The sequence below is a fragment of the Crinia signifera genome, chromosome 4, assembly GCF_055691185.1.
Source record: "Crinia signifera chromosome 4, ASM5569118v1, whole genome shotgun sequence".
In the NCBI taxonomy this organism is placed as follows: Eukaryota; Metazoa; Chordata; class Amphibia; order Anura; family Myobatrachidae; genus Crinia; species Crinia signifera.
Window position 1 is genome coordinate 146,495,599 of NC_139220.1, and position 20,736 is coordinate 146,516,334.

The window sequence follows — 20,736 nt, forward strand, 5'->3', positions numbered from 1 at the left end:
TACATGAACCAGGATGTCAATGAAAATAACTAATTCCAGTGCTGTGGGCAGGTCCTATTTGTCAGGTCAGTACAACACAGTGCACAGTTTGCTACTGAGGGCTGCATCTGTATAGGTGTCTTGTCAACAGTATATAATTACATGAAGGGACACTCTGCAAATGAGCATGTGAGTGAAATCTAGAAAGACCTTCGTATACTATAATCTCTATACTACCATGATACTAATGTACTCTTTTTCATTTTGAATAGATTTTTAATACTGTAACTACTGTACTAACTTACAAAGCCAACATAATAAGAATAGGCATGCAAATACATATTAAGAAATGCTGTACTCAGGGCCGGTACAAACTCTTTGGGTGCCCACCTATCTCCTCTGGCACACACTATGGCATTTTGTGTCATCCCCAGGGCCGGACTGGCCATTTGGGGCCAATGGCTAGATGGGCCGGTCCAAGCAACACTATACGCAATACAGCTGCTATAGTAGTGAGCAGTGTTTCTTTAAGATGCAGCTGCGTCATGGCGTTGTGACGCACGGCTGTCTCACTGGCGCGAGGAGCGGATGTATAGGATGTGCCACACGCAGTGGCGTAACTACTACCGAGGGTACGGGGGTGCAGCTGCCATAGCCCGAGCTGCTTTGAGGGCCCAATGCTCCTCCCTGCACCCTGTCATTCATGGATTGTGCTGCTGGAACTTCTCTACACCCATCTATCCCCTTTCCGCACCATCTTCCTTAAGTCAGTCCCTGCTTTTGCTTTGCTCATGTCTGTGACTTTAGTATCATACATATATATATATATATATATATATATATATATATACTGATCACTGCACTACAATATGGTGCTAATAGAGTCTAGAGTTCTGAGTATGTTTTTTTTTTTTTTCATGTGGGGACCAATATGTTGTTTTTTTTTTAAACCTTTCAAGATTTTGCTATGGGGGCCCTCAAAGTTCTAGTTACGCCCCTGGACGCACTGGTTTATTTCCTTCTCCTTCTCCCTGTCTCTCACATCTCCAGACTTTTCCTAAATCACCCTCACTCTGACCAACTCATACTTTCTTCCTCCATCTTATCCCCTGCATGCTCCCTTAAAGATACCACAGTTTCTCTATATCCACTTCCTTTTAACCACCCTGCCTCTTCTCTCCTTCCTACCCTTCCCAACACTGTCCACCTCACGCTACCACTGCCTCAGAACAACTAAAGGGGCCGGCCAACGCAGAGTAGCAGCGACCATTCTGGAAGCTGCATACCTTGGCTCCTGCAATGTTACTGGAGCAGCTCCTTTTCTCTGCATCAGTACTGCAGCGACAGGAGGAAAGCCACAGCTTACACCAGCAGTAGCTGCACATCAGAGTAACAGAGCTGCGGCAGCCGTGACATAGAGGGCTGTGCAGAGGCACCTGGCGTAGCAGCAATGGGAGCCGGGCAGAGAGTAGTTAAGATGGGTGTGTTCTCTATGAATCTCCTTTTCTCTCTCCCTCCTCTCCTTCCTCTGTCTTGTAACCTCACTCTCTATCTCCTCTCCCTCTTTCAACCCTCTTCTCCCTTTCCCCCTCTCCCATTCCCCCTCTTTCACACACACTCTCCTTCACTCTCTCTCCATCCCTCCTCCATTTCTCCATCTCCTTCTGACACTCTTTAGCTCCCTTCATCTCTCTCTCTTCTTCTCTCTCCCTCAATCTCCCTTCCCTGCATCTCCTTACCTGTCTCTTATGCCACTCTCTCTCTCTTTCCTAGCAAGACCACATCCCTATTTTTTTTAGATACACGCCTTTAGCACGCACACTTTTTGTTAAAAGTATGGAGGGGTGGTTGCAGTGAGATCAGAGGAGTCAGGAATAGTAAGGAGAGGAGTCCAGTAGTAAGGGGAGGAGTCTATGCCAAGTCTCAGATGCTGACTTTAAAGTGGGCCTGTGTGCTTTAAATGCCAGGGCCTATTTATAGTCCCAGTCCGGCCCTGGTCATCCCCTTTGGCTTTGTCCTCCCACACCAAAAGGAAGTCTCATAGGTAAGAAATGCTGAAAGTGACAGTACTGAAGTGAAAACAAAAACACAGAATCAGTGTCATTATGTCACCCATTCAGTATATGAGCTATCCTTTATACTGTGGCCCCCTAGGTGATCAACTTATTACAACTAGCTGTTCACCTGACGGTTCTGTGCAATTAAAAATTTTAAACCAGAGACATTTACAGGGACTAATGTGAAAAAATTGGAACCATCCCTGGAAATGACAGTTGACAACTATGCTTCTGCATTGTGGTTGCCATGGAAGCTTCCATAATATGGAATGGTTGCAATGGAATCTCAATGTCAAAGCAGAGGAAGCATCTTCTGTGTTTCTATCACCCCTCAGTAGCAATCATAGTTAATTGTGATCAAATTCTAGCAGATAAAAAATAAAAACATCTTCTTAACCCTTTGAGTGCCATCTTTGTGAAAGATGTTCAAGATATCTGCTAAAAATGCCAGCGTTGCTCACATTTGTCATATAAATTCAAATAAAAAATGTTATGTAAAGAGATTATATTTCCTATATAAGGTAAACATTACGTGTCATTATGATGAACAAAAATGTTTGCTTGGCAATTTTCACACCTATTTTGACAAATTCAGTTGGCACTCAAAGGGTTAAAAAGTGATTTAACATTGCTTTTAGTGGCTGGTGAGACAAAACGGTACTCTTTACCTAGAAGGGCGCCCGTCGTGGTGATCGCGGGTACATTTATGTCTGGCCGCGACGCGACCGACGCGATGCCCGCGATTTCCCATTGAAACCCATGTTAAACATGGAAATCGCGTCGGTCGCGTCGCGGCCGGCCATAAATGTACCCGCGATGCCCGCGACGCGATGCACCCGATTTCCCATAGGAATCAATGTTAAATGGCCCGACCGACGCGATTTTACTGTTAAATGCCTCAATGGACCCGATGTGGCCATAGGAAACAATGTTAAATGGGCCACAGAGGGCAAATAGGCAACCTTGACTGGGAAATGGCCCCCCCAATTGTTACCGCCACCCCACGATCAACGTCAACCCGAAGTGTGGCGAGCGCAGCGAGCCCGCGAGGGGCGGCGGTACGCGTCCTCCGACCTTTTCATGCCCTACTATTCTTGAGAATAGAATAGTGTGGCGAGCGCAGCGAGCCACCGAGCCCGAAGCGTGGCGAGCGCAGCGAGCCCCGCGAGGGGACGCGGATACCTTCACAGGTAAACGCGTCCCCTCGCGGGCTTCACAGGTGTCCATGGCCACGCGGACACCTGTGAAGTCCGCGAAGGGACGCGTTTACCTGTGAAGGTATCCGCGTCCCCTCGCGGGGCTCGCTGCGCTCGCCACGCTTCGGGCTCGGTGGCTCGCTGCGCTCGCCACACTATTCTATTCTCAACTCCACGCCGACGTGGATAGTAGGGCATGAAAAGGTCGGAGGACGCGTACCGCCGCCCCTCGTGGGCTCGCTGCACTCGCCACGCTTCGGGTTGGCGTGGATCGTGGGGTGGCGTTAAAAATTTGGGGGGACATTTAAGGGTTAATTGTGCCTATTTGGGCTCTGTAGCCCATTTAACATTGATTCCTATGGCCAAATCGCGGGCATTGAGGCATTTTACATGAAAATCGCGGTCAATCAGCCTTTTTAACATTGTTCCCTATGGGAAAATCGCGGTCATCGCGGGCAGCAGATTTTTATGTACCCGCGATTTACCCGCGATGACCGCGATTTTTACCCCCGACGCCCGCGATTCCAATCGCTGGCGCCCTTCTAGGTAAAGAGTACCGACAAAACTCCTATTAATACGACCAGTATGTAATAAAAAAAAAAATGGTGTTATTGAACCAAAAAATACAGATCAAAGATTATCTGATTAGTTAAAAAGAACCATTGGGAGTGAAAAACTGTCATTTTAAGAGTTTCTCTGATCATTTTTATTGGGCTACTCAATTTGGTTACCCCCAAAAAAAAATTCTCAGAAAAATCGGAATGCGAAATGGTACGTTAGAGTGGTTTACTGGAGAATTTGCATTTTAATCAGAAGAAGCTGCTTGTGTATCCTATTCATTCTGTGTGGTGAATAAGATACATAGGGGGACATTTACTAAGATGGGAGTTCTATTTCACATGGGATGTTGCTATGAGCAACCAATCAGATCCTATCTTCTAGAATGTGCTAAATAAACAAATAAAAGTAGATTCTGATTGGTTGCCCATAGCCACATCCCATGTGAATAGAACTCCAATCTTAGTAAATTTCCCCCATTTTATCTGAAAACTTCACACGCATAGCATGGCATGACTAGAAGGCCTGTTTAATGCAAAAGGAGGCTAGTTGTATGTGGAAACATCTGTATAATTAGTACTAATAAACATACAGTATAGACATCTAGTTCTTTACAATGAATAACTGTGTGAAATTATTAGACATGAAACATTACCTGCCCAGCAGAAGAAAATGTACAATAAAAGCTGTGTTACTATAGGCCACATTTTCATTGGAGTACGATATGGAGCAACTCGCCAGATAATTCGGATTAAATTCTTTAGTTTCTCTGTTTAAAATAAAGGAAAACATACAGAATATGAATTATTAGTACATGATTCACAAATAATATCTAACTGCAATTGCTCTTTTTAAAAAGTAGTTAAAATAGGCAGACACTTGTCATTATCACCACCCAACATAATATTATTATAAGAAAACTTACTGCAAAAAATATCAACTCATCAATAGTGGTTTAAATCATTAATCTATGATGCCAGAGACAGAAAGATATATACAGTATATATTTTACACTTGTTTATACACTGTCTACTCTCCTGTATTCTTCCTTTACCCTTCAAAGTTATCTCTGCTTGAAATTACTGCACTGCATAAAGCAGGATCATCCCTGCATCAGGCCCCACCCTAAGCCGTCTGCATCTTGCTTCCGAATCATCTAACATGACACAGCATGTGACTGGCTGATAACTTTCCTTTATCTTCTAAGAAATAAAACAGCAAATTCTAATTAAAAAAAAAAAAAGAAAAAAACTGCATACCATAACATTTAACAGTGATAATGATAATACTTGATTTCAATGTCCTAAGACTATTAATATATTAAGGAATAATGCGTTCCTTACTGACATATATTTATTTACAAGGTGATGCAAATTGCATCATATCTAATATTCTTTTTTAACATTAATATTTTATTGGAAATCTTTCAGTTTAAAGAAAAAGGAGGTGGGAATAATCAGTGGGGCAGGTAGGGTTTGAACATACAGTAGATTATGTATATATACAAACAAGAAATAGCATCATACTGTACACAATGAAATTGTAGGAAAAGTAAACAAGAACCTCAAATATTAAATCGTCCAAGATTGTAATACAGGTTAGTTTCGTAGTGGCCAAGTGAATTAGTAAAAGGTAAATCATGAAGATAATACAGGAAATGGGCCATATCTAATATTCTTAAGGTGTCATTTAAATCTGATTTGAGATCATGATCTACAAGTACAGATGGAGCTGCAGTCTTCCTTAAAAATCATTGCCAGCAACACACACCAGCTTCCGCCAGGGGGGCGCGCGCGCACAAGACGCTCACATGCCCTGTGGCAACGGAGCTGCCCGCTGCCACCCGCCACTTCCCCCGCCTCTCCCGCCAGTCCCCATCGCCGCCCCAACACCCCCCTAACCCTGCCCCTCTCCCTACACTCAAGGACACGCCCACTTTTGAGTGGCCACACCCCTTTTCCGGAGCGTGGCTTTGTCGCCAAGGAGGGCCTGTGCACTTTAAACGTCAGGGCCTATTTTTAATCCCATTCCCACCCTCTCTCTGCTCACCTCTCTCTCTCGCCACTCTATTAGCGTGTAAACTGGCACCACTAACACCCCCCTCCCCCTCCCAAACCCTCTCCAATCATGGTGTCCCCCCTGTCATTTTCTCCTAGATCTGCCCCTGTATAGGTAAGATAAGAATTTAGGAAAGGGCTGTATCATTAACACCTAGCGAGTGTAGTGTTTGTTTGTTGTATAAATACATCAAACACATGAAATACACACAATTATATTTTATTTGAGCACGAAACAGTTCAAAACATGAAACAGTTTGTGTACTGTTTCAGGCACTGCATATGAATGCCAACCAATCATTTTCTTGCAGATATTCAGAGCCAGTTACATATCATGTCCCCAGTAGTGCCCGTTACAGAGGTCCCCATTAGTGCCAGATACATACTGTATCATGTCCCCAGTAGTGCCAGCTACATACTGTATCATGTCCCCAGTAGTGCCCGTTAGAGGTCCCCAGTAGTGCCAGTTACATACTGTATCATGTCCCCAGTAGTGCCAGCTACATACTGTATCATGTCCCCAGTAGTGCCAGCTACATACTGTATCATGTCCCCAGTAGTGCCAGTTACAGATGTCCCCAGTAGTGCTTTTAGACAAAAAAAAATTACATTCTGGGCATTTTGGAATAATTTGGATAACGGATATCTGGATAAGAGATATTCAACCTGTATTGAGAGATTTACTGAGCCAGTATACGCACTGGAAAAAATAAATAAAATGTTACCACGTAAAAAATATTTTACAAAAATGATTTCTGCAAGCATTACAATTTGAAAAAAGTTTTAGCTACTGTATAAAAATAAATATAAATATATATAAATAAAGGAGAGTTTCCTATGCTTTGTCAGGTGCATTTTTAGGGGGAGAAAGCATGAAAATTGCTTCTGTTATCCAGATGAAGCTTCCCATTGCACACAGAGGTGTGACCAAGCTGGATCACCAACCATCCTGTTTCCCTCCCGAGAAAACATACTTTGCATGCCACACTTAGGGCCTTATTCACTGTTTCTGACAAAATCCTTCTTAGATGGACAAAACCATGTGTACTGCAGGTGGGGCAGATGTTACTTGTCCAGAGAGAATTAGATTTGGGTGGGGTTTTACTTCAAAGTGATATCTATATTGCAGTGTAAAAATAAATGCACAGAAACAAAATAACTCACCCAAATCTAATTCTCTCTGCACATTTTTCATCTGCCCCACCTGCAGTGCACATGGTTTTGTCCATCTAAGAAGGAATTTGCCTCTAAGAGTGAACTAGAATAAGGCCCTTAGTGAGCACGGCACCTGTTCACCACTAAAGCAAGACAGTTGGGAGTAGAGATGAATAATCACTATAATAATATAACTATATTTATTGTAATGGAGAACAGCAGTTTTGTGCAATAGACTGATGACTGGTGATTGTAATGAAAGGGAAAAAACTTTAATATGAGTTGGGGCACATTACATACTACAAATGATTACTGGTGAAATTTTTGCACTGATCCTGGGAAGTGGCATCACATGTTGGCTGTGGGTCTCACTGGGTGACCTCTGAGGGGTTGGCAAAATAGAACAGCTGGTGCCATTGTGATGGAGGAGTGCTAGGAGAGGCTGGGGGCTGCCAAGCAGCCCACGCACCACTGGGAAGAGACCAGTATGTTGAGAATGGAGACATGAAACTAGGTAATGCCACCAAAATGTCACACATAAGGTGGTGTGACTTCATTGACACAAGGCCACACCCCTTTCACAAGAACGTGAGTAACTGTGTGTTACCATTCACAGTAATACCACAAATAGTGACACCATTGATCCTGGGATGCTAACAGATAAATGGGTAACAGTGACACTCCTAATCATAGCATTAGGGTCTTTGGATTATAGGGTCTTGGGTTTATTTTCTAACAAAAAGGTACAAGTGTTGGGAGGTTATCCTGATTTGATCACTCCCCTGCGCATTCACAAAGGGGAGCAATGATTTGCAACTGCGCATAAGCATAATGTGCGGCTGCCAGGGGCATGCAGCTGATGTCAGCGTATGTCAGCTGCCAGCCCTCTTCCCATACAGGGACGTCGCAGATCTAAGACACCAGAGAGGTGTCTTAGGTATGCGAGCACTGTAGAAATCATTCGATAGTCGGCAACCATAGAATGATTTCCCCCCTGCACACAAGGCTGCAAATTTATGCTAAACATCCATTGACATGTGTGCTGGGAAATCGGCATGTGAGGGGGCGGTGGATGGCGGGCGGCGTTTAGATGACCGAACTTTGCAGCTTTGCGGGTCAACCAGAATACGGGCCTTTGTCTGCTCTCTACGGGGTTTTAGTTACTAACATTCCAGTTCTATTGAAGTTAGGATGCTGCCCATAGCAACCAATCAGAATCTACTTGTTATTGATTCAGCCCCTTCTAGAAGATAATATAATCTGATTTGGTTGCCCATAGCAATATCACATCTTCAATAGAATTCCCATCTTAGTAAATAAACCCCTTCAGTAGAGTTTGGGTGTCCTGTAGGTTCTCCTGATTACTTACTTAGAACAGCACCCATGATGGCTGCCTCGCCCTCTACAACAACAATAACAAATACTTATCAGAATATTGTATTTTTCTACATTTAATCCTTTAAAAAACTTTTTTTTAATACTTACAATAATATAAATATAATTTTGAATTTATATTTTTTAATAATGGAACTGACACCCAAATCTGAGCTTTACATACTACTGCCCATACAAGCTATCTCAGGCTCCGGCAGAGCAGTATTATTAATAACCCATACCAATCCAGTGTCACCGGGATGGGTAAATAAAGCACAACTGCCTCAGAAACATTACATTTGTCACAATGATTGGGATTTGATGATAAAGTATTCACTACAGTAATGCATTATTTGTTCCAGTAGAAATTTACTTTGTCCAGATTAATCCAGTGACCAGATTTGATAGCGTCTAGCTTTGTCTGAGTCAGTGAGATGGAAAAGTCTAATTTGATTGGATTCATGGATTGCCTGTCAAAAGCTGCCAAGTCTTTTCAGATCATTTGTTTTCATTTTCATACCGATGTCACTCTGGTAATTAATTTTACATTGGCATTAATTACTGTGTGACCTACTCTATGGGTAATCTTTTTAAATGGCACAGTCACAAAGCTCCTGGTAATATGTGCTGTCTGAAGCGTTATCAGAGCCCTACCATGTACTGTAAATGGTGTCCCTCATCAACACTTGGGTTCCCCTTCTTGCACCAAGCATGCTGCCTAGAAACTTTTTTCTCTCATAGGGGTACATTTACTAAGATGGGAGTTCTATTGAAGATGGGTTATTGCAAACAATCAGATCCTATCTATTATCCTCATAACAGTGGTTCTCAACCTTGGTCCTCAGGACCCCCATCAGTGCACATTTTCCAGGTCTCCTCACAGAGGGCCTTATTCTGATCGGTGCGGATATTCCCGCATGCGGACGGACCGCCGATGTTGATCGTCTGCGCATGTGCAGAGGTCACTCTGCGCATGTGCAGGCGATTTCGCCGCACGGATTCTTTATACGCCGCACAGGGGGCGTAGAGGGGCGTGAGGGGCTACTTAGCCTCATTACCCTATGCATACGCCCCGCGTTTCATGGGCGTTCCCATGCAAACGCGGGGCGTATGCATGGTAATGAGGCCGTGACGCGTGGGTACGGGGCGGGCATCTGACATCGCCGGATGTCAGCTTCCCGCCCCCATACATGATTTCACACGGACAAGTGTCCGTGTGGTCTTGTGTTGCGGGACCTGGTGGAGCGTGCGGCCCTGCATTCGATGTTCGGCGACCATCGAATGCAGGGGCTGCTCCCAAGACGGAGGAGGCGTATCCCCGTCCAATTTCATGCGGATCGCCACATATCCGCGTACGGACGGCAGGTGGCGATCCATATGGAAGGCGGGGATTCGCCTGCACGGTTGCGGCCGCATATTCTGATCGGGCCGCACCGATCAGAATAAGGCCCAGAATCACAGGTGAAATAATTAGCTCCACTTGTGATCTCTGCCGGGTGACCTGGAAACCGTGCACTGTTAGGGGGTCTTGTGGACCGAGGTTGAGAATCAGGGTTCTAGAAGGCACTAAATAAATAAGAAGCAAAATCTGATTGGTTGCTATGGGTAACATCCCATCTTCAGTAGAACTCCCATCTAAGTAAATTTGCCCCATAGCTTCAGTCCATACCAACCCAAACCCACAACATTCCTGTCATGATATGTAGTTATATATGTAGTGATACCATAGAACATGGTGGATATTTTATGTATATACAGTATTGTCAAACATCACTCCTACAATATACAGGGCCTGATTCAAAGGTGGCTATGGATGTATTTGCAGATGAGTATTTGCACACAGTGAAAGTGTGAAAATATGCTAATGTCATAGGCATTGTGATTGGCATTGGCAAACCATACATCCCCTGAACAAAGCCTATGGTTGTTATGTCCCCTGAGCTTTTACAACACAGGATCCATCATGCCGCCTTTCACTTGTAATGCCCCATTATCTGTGGCTCACTGACTGTCATTCAATTTGTGACAAAATTGCGACCTCCATCACAAGACTTCTGAGACACATTGTCAGTACAACAATATCATTCAACTAGCAAACTCTCGCATTGCAAACTCTTTGCGTCCACCTCTGAATAAGGCCCACAGTAATTTTGTTTCAGTTAAAACAGTCCATTATACCACATATACCTGTGCACATTTTATATGTACTTTAATGTTACAGAAGAACTCCCCTGCACTCTGCTATATTATCTTTGTGGAGCTTACACATACAAAAGTGTGTAAGCTCCAGTGCCTGCAAGGATATAGCATGCTACTGTATGTGTGCTGTGCTACAGTAGGCTGATGCGCTGTGGGGGCTCTGGCAGCGATCACTAGAGTGGGAAGTTCTCACTCCCCACTCTGGCATCCAGTGCCAGATTAAGCCTTCGGGGGGCCCGGGGTACTTTAGCCAGGGGGGCCCCCTTGCACTTGTCATTACTGGCCGCACACTGCATGGGAGAATATTACACTGTCAAAACACAGAGTAAAGGCAGTATAAACTTGGTCAATGGGTAACTGCATATATATATATATATATATATATATATATATATATACACATATATATACACACACACACACACACATACACATAAATACATACCATATGAAAAGCCTGTGTTTGTCCCTCTGCACCTTACTCTGTAGGAGACCTCACAGTCCTAGTGCTGCCTTTGATTGAAAACCCTCCCATGACTAAGCTGCTGCTGCTGTTCTCCATGGGCATGTAATGAGCTCCACCAATTAGAGCTCAGCACAATCCTCTCAGCCTCTGCCCTCTGTTTTAAAGTGTCATGGGACTTAGACAACTCCCAGGAATGCACTGCACACTTGTGCAATCAGTGTGCCTTGGCTCCTGATGCTCAGCACCATTAATCATTGTCACATTGGCAGATAGGTGAAGCTGCAGCACTACCCCACTCCCATGCACAAAACCTTTAGCTAAAAAAAAAAAAATTTATATATTTTTTTTAAATACATGCCAACCACAGGGGTCCCCTAGCTAGTGGGGGGCCCAGAGGCACTGACCCCTTGTGCCTCCATTATAATCCGGCCCTGCTGGCATCGCAGATGTCTCTACCTCTTGGCGATGTGGTTTCCTGTTTTGCCTCATTATAGAGGCGATTTAGGAAGCATTATACCCCATTTCTTGGATAATCAAATGCTGCTTTGTTCCAGTTACATGTTAGGCTGCTCTACCAAAGGGTAAATTAAGTGCAATTTACCAAACAAAAACAGGCCTTCTCTTTCTGTAAGCAGCCCTGTTACTCTGCATTGGGGCTGGTTCTGTAGAGGGTTTGTTTGGTCCCTTACATCAAGACATACTTGCCTACTTTTGAAAACTAGTTTCAGGGAGATTATAGTTGTTAATAGAATTTGGCAAAGCATCCTATTGAGGGGGCGTGTCATGCTCCACCCAAAGGGCGTGTCTAGTTCTATATATGGAGAGATTGTGAAAAGAGATTGTGAACATGGCAGCTAGAAGCGTAGGTGTGTACTGTCACATCTGAGAGGAGTCTTTTAAAATGACATATATTCAAATGTATTTGAGTCCTAAAGCTGTTAGTAAGAGCTACTATACTTGCTAAAGTGCTGGGAAATAATGATCATTATTCAATGTAACTGTATCTGTCTCTCATTCCTTTTCCCCCAAAAATGCAATGGTGTAATGTGGGCTAGGTGAAATGAGGGAGATTGCTAGATTAATGAGGGAGAGAAGGAGATTGCTGCTATTTCAGGGAGTCTCCTGCAGAATGCAGGAGGGTAGGCAACTATGCATCAAGAGATGCCTGGTTCTATCATAAGCATCACTGGACCCCACTTGAGGGGGATTAAATACTGATGGCCAATATTTCCGCCTGTCGTAAATATCAGCCAAGATTGAATACCCCATTAGTGGGTACAGGGAATATCCAAAACACTAGAGGCCCCATAGCAATATTTTGAAGGAACCCCAGAAGTAATAAGTAATATTCTGTAGTAGTGTAATAGTTAATATTTTACCCCATAGTGGTGCCTAATGTTTTGGACCATAATAGTGCCCTACAGTAGTTAATGTTATGCCCCATAGTAGTGGCCTGGTAAATGTCATAGTAGTGGTCTAGTTAATGTGATGCGCCTTAGTAATGCTCCATTTAATGTGATGTGCCATAGTAGTGCCCTAGTTTATGTTATGCATCATAGGAATACCCTAGTTCAGGGGTCTTTAAACTATTTTGCTCTGGGAAACCATCAGACAATAAAAATAATTACGGGACCCCAGCAAGTGACTCCAGAAAGTCAGCAGACAGCACGTGCATGGCAGCATTGTGGAGGCACAAAATTATGTAAAATAACAGACAATTTTTTAGACTCTTTAAATCACTGACTGCGATTAGAAAAGTCATCAGCCTGACGGTCACAACATGGAGTCGTGACCCCATGCTGAGAAGGTCGGGACCCACTTTGGGGTCAGGACTCACAGTTTGAGAACCGCTGCCCTAGTTAGTGTAACACCACATAGTAGTGTCCTAGTTTATAGTATGGATCATAGTAGTGCCCTAGCTAAAACTATGCCCCTTAGTTAATGTTTTGCCCCATAGTTGTTCTCTATTAATGTCAAATAGTACTGCACTAGTGGCAGCATTTTGAAGGTACCCAGGTCCCAATGCTTCTAGATGACACTTCTCTCTATAGCCTTGATGGACTTGATGGATAACCTTGACACTCCAGATGTTTTTAAACTACACATCCCAGCATGCTCTGCATCAGATTTACCATGGCCAAAATAGCAAAACTGAAGCAGAGCATGCTGGTATGTGTAGTTTAAAAACAACTGGAGTGTCAAGCTTAGCCATCAAGGCTCTATAGCAATTAATCATTGTATGCTGCTTAGTAGGGTTCTAGTTACCTTTATGGCCCATTCTTGCTGAACTGAGTTATCCTAGCTGGTAAAATTCTGATAATTTCGAGATTATATACAATAAATTCTGTATAAAAAAATGGCCAGTAATTTATTACATGTGTATTATAAATAAAAACATGCATTAATTAATCCTGCCACTGTTTTCCACTTATAAAAGTAATCATTTGCATTTGACGTGCAGTTTAGATTTAATGCACAATGATTTAGTTCTACGTGTTGCAGTATCACAACTGTCTTATGTTTATATACCTATGCCCATGCCTTGGCACCTACAAGACATAAATACTGCTTAAATATATACACAATAATACATCAAATTACCATAGTGCTTTCACTAATAAAATAATTAACAGTGTTCCCTACTGCTTTATATACACTTTCATAGACTGAACATCCACCATATTGGTTTGCTTTTTCTAGCTGTACAGCTAAGGCACACTATGCACAAAGCTACTGTAGTGTACTTCACAAGATACCATCTTTCTATAGATGTGGTATGCACATAGGATCATGCTAGGTTCTATAATACAGTAGGTGCAGGTCCTTTAATAAAAATGGCAGTTATTTTTTTTATCATAATCTCCCAGATTAATCTTTTTTATTTTCCGTTTTACTGCAGATCATGCTGACTTGTAGAGATTACAGCTTATTCTTGTAGCCACATAACAGAATATGGGTTGACAACTGAGTTCTTGCATATCTAAAGGTTAGCTCAGTGGGGAATTGCATTTACCAGCTCCATGTTACCTAGCAACTCTCAGAACTGGTGTTTTTTTTTTTTTTTTTTTACATCAACCTTACATCTGTCAAGGATTCTTAAAAACATCCATTTCATTCTGTGAATGAACAGAGAAAATTAGTCACTGACAGATCCAATGTAAACAAGTGGAAACAGAGATCTTAAATTGCACCGATACCTTACACATTGGGGATTATCTTTAGAAATTGACAAACTACTGTAGATAAAAAAAAAAAATGAGTACATAGACCAAAGCATTCCCAGACTGAACTGCATAAAAACAAAAATGTTCAAAGAATATCAGCCCTTAACACAGAGGATGCTCCAGTTATGCACACGGGAAGCGTTTGAAAAAGTTTCAATAGGTCGACACAAACAAAAGATCGGCATGTACCAGGTCGACATTCACAAAATGTTGACATGCACCAGGTCGACTTTGGCAAAAGATTGACACAAGTAAAAGGTTTACATGACAGTTTTCAACACATGTTTCCATAGTTTTCCTGCCTTTTTTTGGACATTTTCATACTTTACCATATACAGTAGGAAGACTACAATTGGGAACGGTAAACATGGTGAGGGTACATGCTACACCAATTGAGTGTCCATGGAGACAGGTGACGAAATTAACATTAAAAACATGTAAAACATGCCAACTTCTTCATGTATCAACCTGTTCCATGTTGACCTTTTGTCTATGTCAACAGTTTGACTGTCTACCTAGGCACTGTAGACGTTTCAATACACACATTAACTTGTTAAGAATGCAAATCAAATATAGGAGCAAGGAGATGCTACAAAGTATACAGGGTTGTATAAAGAGTACCTCACAAATAGTAGAGCACCTACTGTAGATGGTATTGGAGAAGAAAATAGTGATCTCCCAGGCAGCAGGCATGTAATACGCATCCCATTGAGCATCTGACCTGGGATACTGCTGGGCAACCCGAGTCCTGGTTTGGTGTGAAAGGAGAAGCAGGGTGTGTGCACTCGGAGAAGCAGGGAATAACCTGGGTCCAAGGAACATTGTGAAAGGGGTTTGAACAAACGTGACAGGGGCTGAAACCTCGATCAATAACCGATGTCCAACCTAAAGTGTTAAAGCTTCCATTTAATTATTTTCTCCAGCTTTAGACTAAAGAACTCACCAGGATACCACCAGACAAGCAAGCAGTATTTCTCAACTGCTCTATTTCAGATGAGCAGGTCTAATCTGAGACCAGCATCCCAATCTGAATGTCATTGTCCAACTCAAGCCAAATAGTTGGGAAGCATCCTCCCTTCTCAGTGAATGGGTGGTTGGAGGGGGATAAGAGAAAGTTTGGAAACAGCTCTCTTTGTAAGGCCAAGCACTCCAAGTGGCCCTGCACCTATGCCCAGTATTTTTTAAATATCAATAATTTAAATGGTAAAACAGTTTTGCCTATTAAATTATGCTACTTAACCTATAGGCCAGGCATGTCCAAAGTCAGGCCCGGGGCCAATTACGGCCCGTGCTGTCATTTCAAGCGTCCCGCAGCCTCCAGCTGGAAGCGGGCAGAGCATCAGATGTGGGAAGCACAGCACAGGACACTAAAGGTGGGGCCTTTACCTTGCTGTCTGCTGCAGTGAGGAGGTGCCGGCCGCCACAGTCAGATGTGTTTGGCGTCCTACCCCTGCTGCTGCTAATCTTATATCACCCTACTCCACAATCACAGTGACTGCAGTGTTTGGGGAGGGGGGCAGCAAGGGGGAAGCTTGCTTCCGTAACATGCAGAGCGGAGGAGGGCAGCAGCGGGAGCCCAAGCATCTCCTGTCCTTGCAGTGCCTGCTTTGCCTCTCCTTCCTCTGGCTCACACAAGGGGCTGGGAAACATACAGAGAAGGGAGGGGGCAGAGAGGGGGGACATACAGTGAAGGAGGGTCAGGCTGGGGGACATACAGTGAATGGAGGCAGTGATGGCCATTCAGAGAAGGGGGAGCAGGGGCAGGCTGGGGGACATACAGTGAATGGAGGCAGAGTGGGGTACATAGTGAATGGGGGTCATACAGTGAATGGGAGTCATACAGTGAAGGAGGGTCAGGCATGGGGACAGACAATTAATGGAGGCACTGATGGACATTAAGAGAAGGGGGGCAGGCTGGGGGACAGAGTGATGAATGGGTGCAGAGTGGGGAACATACAGTGAATAGGGGACATACAGTGAATGGGGGTAGGCTGGGGGAAATACAGTGAAATGGCAGGCTGGGGGACATAGAGTGAATGGGGGTTGAGTGGGGGACCATTCGGATGTGATAAATGATTCAAAGAATGTCAGGCTGAATGGTCGGGCCCCACACATTTACACTTCACCAAATCTGGCCCTCGTCACACCCCTGCTATAGGCAAACTTGCCAATGCCTCCCTCTCGCAGGCTGTTATATAAAGTCCAAAACCATATATAATCTGGTTTAAGAAGTGCCAGGTGTAAACCGATTTAACAACATTTTACTGTTAATAGTTCATGAGAAGTGAAGGACACCTTGAGACTAAAGCACTATACAGGATTTATTAGCTCAGCAAGGTGTAAGAGAGGATGCTATGCTGGCACTTATTATTACAATGATGACATTAATAGCAGTGCTTCTAAGAGATGTGTGTGCGTGTGTCGCTATGCATGCTGTGTGTGTGAAAGAGAATACACAGATTGTAGTTTATCTGGGGCTGTGTCTAATACAAATGATGAATAAATAACAGTAATAACTATTAATGCCGTAACTGCAGTGGCATGGTGGTTAATCCTATCTGTGCACAATATGGGACAGTATATTATCTATTTTAAATACTGCATAGAAAGGGATACCTCCTCTGCCAGCTATATAGGGCACATATATAAAGTCCATTGCTGGTCATATACAGCACATGCATTGGAAAGGGTCCCGAATACGATTTCACACTCATTTTCAAAGGTTGTTGCCAGATATACCTTGTACAGCAATACTCGGAATGTCAGGCATATATTGCATATATCTTCCCTCTATTCTGAACCACATATTGCACAAGAACTCCTGTCCATTAAGGGAAGGTTTGGTAGGTATGTTCCATTCACTACTGCCCTGCTCTGTAAAGCAGAGAGGAATGGGAGATGTGCATTATCAGCCATGGTGAGTGCAGCATGCAATGGTGTTTTTGGTTGGATAGTAACTGGACAAGAGGCTGTCGAGTACTGGTCATGCCCGAACACATGTGACCACACTTTGTATTGTGGTCATGCTCCCTTGTCCTGGGGTCAGAGTTTGTTCCCATCCGGGTTGTACCTGTGTACCTGTGTTTAAAATCCCTGGTGCCACCTGGCAATTAGATCTTAAAGGGATATTAGGTAATCAGGACAAGAGTTGGGTTTTCGAAATCCAGTCCACAATCTCTGTGGAACATTGGAGCAAGAGTGGGAGGTAGGGGGAGCAGTAGAAAAACCTTGTAACAACCATGGACATTAATGTAAGCATTGGCCTTTTTATACACTGGATACTGTATGACATCTAACACTATAGATGGTCTATAGTATAGGCTGTATCAAACATTTAAATAATAAATGGTCAGGAATCACACCAAAATAAATAAATTCACAAACATAATAGAACCAGTACTGCACTGTCTAAGCATACATTCTCCTACCACATGGTACGGCTTCTATCCTCCTGGCAGCTACTCCTTGTCCTGTGAACTGAGGACTCATACTCATATGATCCATCCACACAGCAAACTTGATAGAAGCTGCAACCACTGGACATATCCCTAAACTGCATGATGTACATTATATGTAATTTCTATGACTGTCATAATTTGAGCTACTTGTCAATAGGAGGGGGTTCCCTGGGCAACCAAAACACCACCACCCACCTTCCCCTGTTTTCCCTATGGGAGTGATGACTGTAGCCAGATCAAGGGCATGTGGTTGGAGAGAATCCAATGCTGCTGATGGAAATACCAACTTTGGATCTGATTATGGGAGTAATTATGCTTGGAGTACCCCTGTTAGTGCTGATGCCGGGAGTCCGCCTCCTCACATAAAATATGCATGAAAACCAGCAGGTAGAATCAGTGAAGTGGACATTCAGTACCCAGTGGGGGCAGGCACTGGACATTGTGGGGCCAATTCCCTCTGGATGTGCTGTGGGCCCTGTGGAGTGGAGGCTGCATGGATTGCACATTGAAGTTCAGGTTCTGTGTGGTAATGCGGGAAAGCAAGGGGGTGCTGGAAGTACTGTCCTACAGGGGGAACAAGCAGTACCTGGATTTAAGAACTTATGGCGTATGGATATGAATACGTTAGGTTTAAGTGTGTTTCTTTTGTTATCATACATTTTTGTCATTATGCCCGCTCTTAAAGTGTAAAACAGATATATGGAAGTAGGAGAGGAGAAGAGAAAAAGAAGTCTGTTTGTGGCGCACTAAGGAAAATATTAAAATATAACTTTTATTGAGTTTTTATAAAAGAGAATAAATTCTCTTGCCACAGCAAAATTATTAAAAGCTATTCGTAGAATAAAGTGTAAAGAAAAAAGTGATTTAAAATAAACTGTGTGACCAGCCGGACTTTGTGTGTGTGTCTCTTTAATTTATTTATTTGTAGAGTTACAAAATGATGCTTAAATGTTTATAATTCAACATGGACTTTGATTAAGTATTTTGATAATTTTATAGCAAGCTGGGTTCTCAAGTTCTGATAATAATGTTTATTTCAATGTAACATTTGCACTCTTATATGTATTACTGGTTCAATGCCCATGTTCCTTTACAATACTAATTGTCTTTTCTATCTAACGGTTCTATATTATCACACCTGATGAAGTCTTGATTGACGAAACGCGTTGTTTCCACTATTCCTATAGATGTATTTACCGATGTCTTACATGAATTCTGACTGAAAATTGTCTACATGTGAAGACTTACTAAACTGCTATATGTCAAATTGTATTAATACATTTTAATAACTGTAGAAGACTTTAGACTTTAAGAAGTCTGTTTTCCTATCTTTTAGTTTGATAATGATGTTTGCCATTGGCGCCTTCTGATAACTCCCCCCCCCCCCCCCCCCCCATATATATACATATAGGAAACCAGGAAGGCTCCTGGCACAAGTAACTTCTGGTCCTAAATGTGAGTGCCAAGCCCCAAGGGCTATATATATATATATATATATATATATATATATATATATATATATATATATTCTTGCTGAGCCAGACTAGAGAGAACACATCCAGGTATCCTATTATATAGGCGGACGATCTACAAAGCAACTGTAGAGATTTCCCCAATATCTGTCTTTCTCTCTATCTCTGGGCACTCAGAACGACTTAAATAATGGACACACAGTCCTAGAATTTATCTTCTTCTTGTCTTGAAAATGGAGTTAAATCTGAAACATTGGGAAACATTATTAGTGTCGGAGTCATCTTTTTGGAAGTCCTATCAGGTGACACTTTTTCCTGCCTCTCTACCTATTCTAAGCGTTGGTTGTGCCGTTCCTCTCCAAGTTTAGCAGCATCAAATAGGTATTAAAGGTATATCCCCCTTGGTGTGTTTTCCATAGATTGAAAAGATCAATTTATTAATCTATACAGTCTTCCTATGCAGTGAACATGTTACATCTGGAAAATACTGTATGTTTATATTAAACATTTAAAAAGTGAACGTAAGGTATCTGATGTTACATGAATTAGCATTTTTTTTTCTCACTCAAATCCACAAATCTATTTTCTTGTTAACATTTCATTTCACCCATTGCATAAGATGTAAACGTTCCTAAATAATACTGTAATAGAATGCATTCTTGGTACCTTGATTTAAAGGATTATGAGGTTACTTAGCTGTCTGACAAGGATTAACCAAGGGACTCAGACAATCGAAGGTACTAAACTTCAGATGTGTTGTTTTTGCTTGGCGTTCAATGCAGTTACAAAATGAATTACATTTTAATTTAAATGTTCCTTAATCTAAACACTGTTTGTGGCTGGTCACAAAATGATGTTCCAAATAAATTACTGTTAAATGGCCAACTAAACATGGCATACACATTTTTACGAAAATGTGCTGCTAGTAACATATATAAATGTATACTGTAATTCCCCCTTTTACACTTAAAATCCCGGATCCGACCTGGCATTTGGAACACAGATCCAAGCCATGTCGGATCCGGGATTTGCACGGTTTACACAGCAGTGCCTACCCGCAGTGTAGATGGAGGCGGCGATTGGAGATGATATCATTTCCAAGTGCCGGGACAAGCGATCACCCCCGCCGGGACTGCCACTCACAGCGCTGGGGGCAAGCCCAGCACCAAGGTAAGCTGCTGGGCTGCCCCTTCCCCCCGCTGCTGTCTGCAGAGTACATCAGACAGCAGCGGAGGCTGTGTGCGCCCCCTGTCCAACATCCATGTTGACCAAAGGATGCTGCAGTCCGAAGGTTGGGCTTCCCCAATTGATGTAAATGGGAGCCGGGTCGGGTGACCCGACGTACACGTTTAAACTGCCCTCTACACAGGTCCTAGCGGTGTTCAACCCAGGTCAGGACCTGGGTAGAAGTCCTGTGTAAATGGATACGGGTTGACCCCTTTACATCGGGTCTGACCCACCGCTGACCCGGGTTTTTGTAGCGGTGTAAAAGGGGTATAAATAATAGACACAGCAGACTATCACAAAAAGCAATAGTGTGG

The 20,736-nt window shown here is 43.0% G+C and overlaps 1 protein-coding gene across 3 annotated transcripts in view; it reads right to left on the reverse strand.

The window, feature by feature from the left end:
* CNTN1 (contactin 1) overlaps nucleotides 1–20,736 on the reverse strand; it is a 144,635-nt gene that overhangs the window by 79,708 nt on the left and 44,191 nt on the right. For all 3 annotated transcript variants that reach the window (XM_083182702.1, XM_083182700.1, XM_083182701.1), the window contains one exon: nucleotides 4,446–4,559. In XM_083182702.1, coding sequence (XP_083038828.1) covers nucleotides 4,446–4,503 — 58 coding nt within the window. In that variant the 5' untranslated portion in view covers nucleotides 4,504–4,559. The remainder of the gene's footprint in view (nucleotides 1–4,445; nucleotides 4,560–20,736) is intronic.